Source organism: Notolabrus celidotus, chromosome 13, assembly GCF_009762535.1.
Source record: "Notolabrus celidotus isolate fNotCel1 chromosome 13, fNotCel1.pri, whole genome shotgun sequence".
In the NCBI taxonomy this organism is placed as follows: Eukaryota; Metazoa; Chordata; class Actinopteri; order Labriformes; family Labridae; genus Notolabrus; species Notolabrus celidotus.
In genome coordinates, this window is record NC_048284.1 from 15,685,440 (window position 1) to 15,694,805 (window position 9,366).

General features: G+C 40.8%; 1 protein-coding gene across 4 annotated transcripts; it reads right to left on the reverse strand.

Moving 5' to 3' along the window:
• Positions 1–247: 247 nt before the first annotated feature.
• On the reverse strand, positions 248–7,871 carry zc3h14 (zinc finger CCCH-type containing 14). 4 transcript variants are annotated; one of them, XM_034699708.1, is made up of 17 exons: positions 7,716–7,871; positions 7,336–7,378; positions 7,124–7,238; positions 6,512–6,552; positions 5,740–5,911; positions 5,318–5,639; positions 5,020–5,183; positions 4,767–4,894; positions 4,392–4,550; positions 3,824–3,901; positions 3,516–3,615; positions 3,201–3,406; positions 2,956–3,094; positions 2,713–2,852; positions 994–1,076; positions 729–835; positions 248–462 (listed from the first exon to the last, which is right to left on the reverse strand). In XM_034699708.1, exons 1-17 carry the CDS (start codon positions 7,749–7,751, stop codon positions 459–461), a joined length of 2,037 nt encoding a protein of 678 aa, XP_034555599.1. In that variant the 5' UTR covers positions 7,752–7,871; the 3' UTR covers positions 248–458. The 4 variants fall into 4 exon arrangements, with proteins under 4 accessions (XP_034555599.1, XP_034555600.1, XP_034555598.1 ...); XM_034699709.1 differs by having other exon boundaries at positions 4,794–4,894; positions 7,716–7,870; XM_034699707.1 differs by having other exon boundaries at positions 3,516–3,672; positions 4,794–4,894; positions 7,716–7,870.
• Positions 7,872–9,366: the final 1,495 nt, after the last annotated feature.

The following is a 9,366-nucleotide window of genomic DNA, read 5'->3' on the forward strand; positions in this document are numbered from 1 at the left end:
AAGTGAAGCTAATCTTTGACATTACTGGATGAAAATATATTGATTGTGTATTTTCTTATTTATACTTAATAAATCATACTGTTTTCATTCTGTTGTTTTAATCAACGATAGACTTCTATATGATGCTTAAAATTTTAATAAATCTGTTTATTACATCGTCCACACATGTAAGCACTGATCATGTACGGCTTAATACCTCAGTGAAGCAACAATATTTAAACAAAGAGACAAATGAGGCGTTCAATGGGAAATTCATTGTGAAGCATTTTATATTTCAGTTTTAATATTCTCAGAGCACCAACAAAAACACAACTGTTTAACTTAAAAAACACTTTTCTTAAAAATCCTTTCTGGAACTGAACATTAAAACAAACAATGAAATATGAAATGGCATTTTGATGACAGAACATCTTCAAAGCTTCACATGATGACTTCATCAGACTGCTGTCAGGACTTCATTAGCTGTAAGAGAGAAAGATTATAAAGATATTGTTATAACACAGTCAATGAAGATTACAAGTTAATATCATCAGATCTGAAAAAATAAAAGGTTGAAGATGAAATTACTTATATTCTAGCTCCTTATTTAAGTAATTTTTAAACATCTAACAGGTTGAAACCTTCTGGTTAATCTTTTTAGCTTAAGCATGGTGTTTGCAGATATTCTATTAAGGTAATACAATTAAGTAAATTGACTATCAGTTGGTATTACCCCTCCATCTGTTTACCTGCTCTGCGCTTTCGTCCACTTTAGAGCGTGTCTCGGTGGCACAGATATGTTCGGGTGGTAGAAGGTGCACCCGGCTCGTTTACACTGCCCCGCAAAGCGACAAGGCTGTGGGTGAGAGGAACAAAATTAAGAACTTTAGGGATTGTGCAACTGACTGTCTCAAAGTGAAGCAGGGATGCAAATAAGACAGCAATTCTCAAAAAAGCACTTTTATGCATTAAAATGACTACTTCAGCATGCAAGGTTCACATTTAGTATTTTACCTTGGGATGATAAAAAGGACAGTCCATCTTTTTGCATTCTGGGAAGAAGCGGCACACGGTTGTGGTTTGCGCTGGCTGCACTGCTGTGAACACAAGGTTAGAAATACAGATTTTATCATCCATTAAACATATTACTATTCTGATTTATTCATGGAATTTTAAAATGCTTTATTCCAAGCTTTGTGCACATCCCAGTTGTTCATAGAGTTGGGCTATGCAGAGTGTGTGTGTTGCAGCCATTGAAATATTTCAACCTGTTAAGATTTTGCAACACTGTTTCCACAGCAGAAGCAATTCCAGGTTATCCTTATGGCCTCCAACAATCATGCAAATCAAATGAGACAAAGTAACATGTATTGGGATTACACCAGCCATAACCTTTAAACCCAGACAGATCGGGTTGTTCTCAACTTGAATGTTTCCATTGCGAGAGGCTTTCAGTTTGACTGCTTTGTATCTTTTGTATTTAACTCAAGTGTTGTCTGGCGTCAGGCTGATGATTCTGTTGCAAAGTGTCTCCAGCAAAGGAAGCAAAATAATCGAATTTCATGATGTGGTTATTTTAAACCGTTTATTAACCAACCTTTCAAAATAAGGGCCTGTGTCCACAAGAAATTTCACAGAAATTTTGGAAAGGAAACATAAAAACAGTTGACAGAAATCCTTTGTAGCATTAGCCGCAGCTCTAGAGCTAGAAATTGTATTCACAAAATAATGGGTACAATCTCTGTAGAAAAGGCCCCAAAGTTATGTTAAATCCTGTTCAATTTCAGTTCTGTTTAAGTTATGCTTTCACTTTCAATGTGGGAGGGGCTTCCCCAGCTAGTGTTTGACTGTGAGTGAGTGATGCCATGGGGTGATGAGTAGCTGGTGCAGTGACAGGCGAGTGATAAGAAGCTGGATGTGCATGAATGAAAGAGTGAGTATATTAAAAGGATAATTTTAATAGGAAAGTTGATTTATTTTGATGTTGCTTTGTTAACTGTTATTGAGCCACCGTTTGGACTGTAGATGTTCACAATGTGTTCATTGTGTAGATTTGCAGACATCCCAGCACCAATCGGCTCTCTTGCTAAGGTATTGCGGAAGTATAAAGAAGTGAGTTTATTGCTTTACCTATTAAAAATATATTTGTTGTCACCTTTTCTTTGTAGAAAAAAACACACACAAAGTAAAAACCCAAATCAACTAACTTCCAACTCTGTGTTTTTCATGCTCTTGAGAATTTGGCCTTTAAGTGGTGTTCTGGTAAAACTTCACAAACTAGTGTCCAGACGGAGTTATTAACATTATCTCCACTACACTCTCCATTGGGGTTAGTTTCTCCTCTGCACGGATATCTGCCATTCTTGTTGATAAGAGAAGTCCTGTACCTTCTTGATTTTGATTGGTCGGTGATGGAGAAGTAATACTGACGAGCTCAAGAGTGTTCTAAAAGTTAAACAAATTTCAACTGAGAGTGCTGCGACAAAAAACAGCTGATGCCAAAGAGTCCCTGTGCTTAGTTCGCTGAGTGCTCCAAATGCTGAACCGCATTGGTTTTGTTCAGGAAACAGGCGCAGCAGTTAGTGGACACAGGCCCTTACTGCAATGAGCAGCTGAATGTAGCATAAAATGACTGTCTCCCACCACAGCACACATTTAAACAGTATCAAGGTTGAATAATACGTCCCCCCCCCCCCCCCACATTTGACTTCTAGAGGGCTGATGAGAGAGTACCTGGCCTTTGAGGAGGACCAGCTGTGCTTCTGCGGCTGACATGCGTGAAGGGACAGTCTGGCTTGGTGCACCTGGCATCGTATTTACAATTAGGATGGACAAAAAGGCATTTATCCCCAAACTTGCAACTGGGAAAAGTCCTGCAGAAAAATAAAACACATGAGATGTTTAATCAAAAATAAGAGATAGCAGACGGTTGAGTGACTCTTATCAGTTTTGGGGTTTTCAAACAAACACACTCACTTGCACTGTGCTGTCGGGTGATGATACAAACATTCGTCTCCACTCTTACAGACCGGCCAGAACTTGCAGCGCTCCACGACCTTCTGTTTCTTTGAAGGGACGGCATCATCGTCTCCCATGTCAACATCCATCACATCATCTGACAAGAGACCGGAATGTTAAAGAGGTATAAAGGATACAACAGCTTCAATTTAGTAACCACATCATCTTTTACTTAAGCATTTTGAACCAGAGTTTGAAATCACCTTCTGCTGATGTGAATCCTCCCTGTAGTCTGTGAAGGACGCTGACTTTGGGCTCCCTGTTCATGTTGACGGCCCCCTCTGTGATCTTTGTAGGTGGTCTCACTTCATCCATGTCCATCTCGCAATCTGCAAAAGTCCCCATCGGGCTCGGCACCCCGTCTAAAGTCACTATGAACTTTGGGCTGGCTGAGTCTCCAATATCCTTACTGGATGAGAAAGAAAATCCACAAAGGAGAAAAAAAAAAGCAACATGACAAATCTAGTATGTCACACCCGGATCGGACGGTGATGATCTTGTATTTTGTGTGCGTGTACCTGGCCTGGACAGTGCGTGGTAAGGCAGACTGGACATCCTCTCTGACCAGAAGACGCTGCTGGCTTCTGGCTTCAGGTTGTTGCAGTTGTGGCTGACTCACTATGAAGGAGCGGGTATCAAAGGGCTTTGTTTCACTACCTGCAGCAACTTCAACACCTGGATGAACATTCCACATACACAAATGTAATGCATCCATAAAGCCCTGATAGGATATGTACTACAACCAGCTGGATTTATACTGTATGTCCCAAGGTGATTAAAGATGTGTGGAAGAAATAATAAAAATTAAGCAAAAATTCAAACTCACCATATTCACTCTGTTCTCCTCCAACATTGCTCTCTGGTAAGTCCAACTGAAGGCGTGATGCTAAAGATCTCGCTGGAGCTGGAAGGTTGGGGGGGGGGAAGTCTGTATTTATATATTTTTTCATTGATTATTATTGTCATTTTTAAGTTAAGTTCCTCGACTTTAGGATTCCTGCTTTGAACTAGCTTTCTCCTTTTTCTTCTTTTTCTGTTTTCACTGAAGTGAGATTCCTTGTGTGTGTGTGCGTGTCTGCCTCTTAAACTCATTCTAAAACAAGAACGTCCAAAAATAGCACCCGATTTAATATAGGACATTTCATTTATGACATAACTCCTAAACGGAAAGCCCATAAAAAACATTTCAATGTTACTCAATGTTTGATGTTGTGAAGACTCAATGTCTTTTCTTTTCTACAAAACTGTTCAGTCATGTGTTTTTTTTAAGCATGCATATTCAAATACTATGTGAGATAATTATATCTCTAACACTGTATTTTAACTTTGACCTTTAATGTCTGGTTACTGCAAACTTCCCTCCATATGACATCGTAATAACACACTTCACATACCAGGTGGTCTGCTTGAAGGCAGCTCTGTGGAGGGGTAGGTCTGAACCCTAGGGGCCAGGCTGTGGAGGTGCTCCTGGACTAGCTGGATGGCTGCAGTCATCTCCTCAGTGCTGGCCAGGCGAGTACGAGGGGCCACAGGAACGGTCTGCCTCTGTGGTACTGGGTAATGTGATAAATAATAATAAGATCCATCATTTGTCTAACATCTATCTGTCCTTGACAAGGAGACAAAGTGCTTCACAGGAAATATGTGTAAAGGTACAAAAAGAAAACACAGATTACAGACATGAAATAGAGAAAATAATCAAAAATCTTAAGAGAGTTTAAATCTATAATAGGTCAACATGTCTGTGTGATTGCAGCTGGCAGAGTTACCAAATTTGAGTGAAACAGGTTTCATACTCGTGGGGAAGGCTGTAGTTTTGGTGATGGAGTCCTGAGCCTCAGAGATGGCCTTCAGTATCAGGTTCCTGTTAGCTTGCTTTGCTGGAGGGAGAGTAGGTCTGAAACAACAGAGAGCACAGAAATGTGTAAGTTCTTTAACAGTGGATTAAAACTCTGGCTTCTACTTCGCCTTTGTACACGTCACAATGATAAAAAAAACACCATGTGAGGAGTTGACACTGACTTGCGTTCTGGTTTGGAGGGTAGGGACACTCTGCTTGACAGGCCTCTCCCTCCGTAGCCTGAATCCTCTTCTTCTGCATCGTCATCGCTCTCCTCGTCTGCTGCTCGGTTCACTCGCACCACTGAACTTGCTACCGGCGCCTTACGCTTCCGTGACAGCTCCTCCTGATAAAACAGATCACATGATGTTTTTATGACCTAAAAATGTCAACATTCCTATTTTTGAGTAGTGTATGAGTGAATGAATCCTTGCTTGAAAAAAGGAGCACTTACGCTCTAATCAAATCAAATCACTGTACCTTACTGGATCCAGTCCTGGAGGTTCTGCTGCCTCTGGCGTCCTGCTGCCTGGCGTGAGAGGATCCTTCGTTATGTCGATACGTGCCCCCAGAGCTCTCTGACATAAACTTGCTTTGACCAGGTCTGTAGATTTCAGCTGTGGGTCTACTAGCTGCACCACGTGTTCTGCCTTGGTTGGTGGCTATCTCTACTGGCTCTTCTGCTATGAGGTCATCATCCATCTCCGGTTTGATGTCAATCACAGCTTCAGAGGGGAGCAGCTCCATGAGGGGCTTCACAGTGGAGGTAAGACGAGAAGAACTCTTCTCCAAGTTTCCCCTTCTGCAAACAAAAACAATGCAAACAAGTATTTCTTTATTCTTTTGTTCTGGTGAGGTGAAGAAACTTAAACAAACAAAAACAGCAGCTTTGCATCCGGTACCTGCTCTCATGGGCAGAACTGGACACGCGTGCATCAGTCCGATCAGAGCGTGAGCTGGAAACAGTCAGGAACTTCAGCTCCTCTGCTCTGCTGTCATCACTTACAGACGATCTACTCCTCCCAGCCACAGCACCGCTGTCAGACTGGAGCTGATGTCTGAGGGATGCAGGCTCTGTGACAAGTGGAAGACGAAATATCAGTAATCGAGAGGTTAATTCACAATTCACATGCAAAAAAGAGAAAAATAAAAGAATAATAATAACTGGTATTTATATAGCGCCTTTCAAGAAACCCAAGGTTGCTTCACAGGGTCAGGTAGGGGGTCTGGAGGGTATGTGTGGATATCTAACGGGGAAAGGCCTTGGGGAAAAGGTGCGTTTTGACTGCTTCCTTAAAACTGTCCAGGGTTGGGGCGCTGTGGATGTTGGGAGGAAGAGAGTTCCACAGAGTAGGGGATGTCACACTGAAGGATCTGTCTCCAAAAGGCTGCAGCTTAGTCCTGGGGATGGAGAGGAGACCCAGGTCCGAAGACTATAGGTTCCAGGATGGAGTGTGTTGGTGGAGGAGGTCAGCCAGGTATTGGGGGGCGAGGGCATGCAGGGATTTGTAGGTGAGGAGGAGGAGGAGTTTATAGGAGATAGGGTACTTAACAGGGAGCCAGTGGAGGTGAATGAGAGTGGGGGTGATGTGCTGCCAGGGCTTAGTGTGCAATTCAATAAGGCAAATAAAATGTGTGGGAAATCCTGAAAGCATTTAACACAGTCTGACTCACCAACTGCAACAGTTCTTAACTTCTCAAGGACACCTTGTAGCCTGAAATCAATAAACAAGTACATGTCATGACTAGAGCATATAATAGTGTTAAGGCTTACTGGGTTAAAGCTGCTGTTGGTAGTCACAGAGTAAACATCTGTTCAGAGAGAGAGACTATGAATGTCAACACTATCCCTCCCAACCAGATTTCCTCTTAGCCCCCCAACACAGATCGACGTGCACAATCATGACAGTGCTGGACTCATAACCAATCGAAAGACGTGGTAGGGGCCGCCCCTTAACCAATCAGGACAGAGGATTGGAGATTAGCTATGATTGGTCCATCATAACGGAACGAGGGGAATAATAACATTGCTTGATACAAAGGCATTAGACAACGCAGAGATTTCACAATAGTCTTAAATTACTCCACTTACTGATGAGTACCGATGGGTATTATGACCTTTTCTCCAAACCCAGCAGAAAAAAAGTAATTTTTTTACACCATTCCTACCAACAGCAGCTTTAAATGAAGGATGTGCAAGCACAAGTCATATTACAAATAAATATAAGGATTGGTGATTTGATTGGACAGAAAACAAAGGTTATTTTGGTTTCATTGTGATCATACCAGGCTGTGAATTTGATCGTGTTGTTTCCAAGAAAAAGAGAGAGATCATCAGCCATCTGTTGGGAGGTTTTCTTGTTTGCAACCATCACCATGATATAGTCAGGTAGCTCTTCGTCTGAATCAATAAAGACAGAGATCACAAACAGCAGGTTTGGTTAGATTCGTGAAAAATGGCGAGTGTGTCAACAAACAGCTGTGTTCAAGTCACCTACCAATATATGCACCGAGTTCCTGAAGCTTGCCCTTGATAGCAGCCTGAAACAGAAGAAAACAAGGTGGAGATTAGACTAGGAAGGTGTCATCCTGGCTGCGGTGGGGTCATTCATTTTCAAAAATAGATACCCGAGAGACCGACAACAGACTTGTTACTTAAATCTGCTTCAGATTCTGTCATGAATTAACACAGACACCTGTTAACACGCTTCTGAACCCCTGCACTGGCCTTGTAAACAGAAACCCTGATGCCATTCTGCTCAGTTGTAAAAATGCGCTCGCGAGCTAATGCTAGCTATCAGAGTCTCTGTTAAAACCTCCTTAAAGACTCGAGAATTCTGATGCAAACTCATTAAAACATGTCCTTAGTTTCACTCACTCTGATTTTCTTGCTGATCTCTGTCCCGATCTCCATTCTTGGAGTTTTATTCAAGTGAAAAAACACAAAAGCAGACACTGATATTCTAGTACCACCGCTAAGCAGCAGGGGCAGATGTGACGTATGGTCACGTGATCAACGACGGTAGCCCAAAAAGGACAAACCGCTCATCCTCTTCTTTTTGTCGTATTGTGGTAGATGGCATTCAGCTATCAGGCTCATTACCGCCACCTGCTGTGTCGGAGTGTGAACCAGAGTTAATACAGCTTGCTTTAACCTTCCTGTTACACTATAAAAAAAACAAAAACCTATAGATTCTACTCAATAAAATTGAGGTAACAATTTGCACTCTATTTAATAGTGTAAATTTGACCTTGTTTTACTAAGTGAAGACTACCTATATTTTACTATGATAAAATACTAAAATTATTTAGGTAACAGCTACTCATAGGCATGATGCATGCACACCCTTCAGTACATACCCAACATCTTTGGGTAGATATGATTTAGTTTATTTGTGTAGATTTTTTTACTGTTAAAAAATAGGTAAAGAAGGTATAATGTACCCATTATAATACAGTTCACCTGCTGACCTAAATTATTTTAGTATAATTTAGACAATTTCTATGGATTATATTTACTACCTACAAAAATCCCTTTTTATAGTGTACCCTCAAAATTTCTAACATCTTTTATCCTTGGGGTCAATTAAAACCTCCAGAAACTGATTGTTACCCAGGTTTATGTGTCAGGTACTTTATGTCTCTTTGTTGACTATCTAAACAGCTTTTAAATACAATATATTTCAAGCATAAACACAATTTAAAGCATTAAGAAGGACTTTATTTGTAAAACCGAACATCAAACTGCTGCGAGTTTGTCATGCTCTCGTTGGCCCTGCCTTGTTTCTATGTTATCCAAACGTGTGACACAGGACAAATCACTGAATGTCTTTAGAGACATGGTGGATAAAGGTTGGCGGTTGGATCCCAGCTCCTGCAGTCACATGCAGAAGTGTCCTTGGTTATAGTGACCTCAATATTATCTAGAATAACCAAAACAAATGTTTGTAAAATGTTGATATTTCTTATATTATATACAGCTAAAACAGCCTGGGGTCAAATTAACACCAAGGAACACCGATGCGTACATTTTTTTTACAGGAAATTGGAACATATCAACATTTTAATTTTAAGTTTTCCCAGTTGTCCCCATTCAATTAGGAAAAGTCATGAAATATGAAGCAAAAAAATGATGTTAGTCATTGATTTAGAGACGTTAAACATTGAATGGGGCCCAGTTGACCCCAAGGATAATAGGTGGGTTAATAAATAATTTAAAAAAGAGATCCTCGTGATTTGTCGCTTTCCTCTGAGATAGCACAGAAAGCTCCACATTCCACTGCCTATTTCATTTTAAGGTAAGTCCCTCTTCTCCAAGCTTCCTGATATCTGCCTTTTATTCTCCTCCTTCTCAGAAGTAATACTTCCAAGAACATGTTTGACTGAATTATCTAAATGGCAGTGTTGACATTATCCTGTGGGATGTTTGTTTAATGCATGAGCTACCCAACATAATATTATTCCTACCCCTACAGTATTGACAGTATTGGACTTCTACAAAGTTATTGCTTTAGGAAAATGCAGTTACA

What these genes read in the sequence shown, in the direction of transcription:
- zc3h14 (XM_034699706.1), bottom strand. Translation starts at nt 7,751, where the DNA reads ATGGAGATCGGGACAGAGATCAGCAAGAAAATCAGA. An exon ending in CCAGGACTGGATCCAGTAAG is followed by an intron (nt 5,184 to 5,317) that starts GTACAGTGATTT and finishes CTGTTTTATCAG; the next exon opens with GAGGAGCTGTCACGGAAGCG. An exon ending in AGGATTCACATCAGCAGAAG is followed by an intron (nt 3,095 to 3,200) that starts GTGATTTCAAAC and finishes GTCTCTTGTCAG; the next exon opens with ATGATGTGATGGATGTTGAC.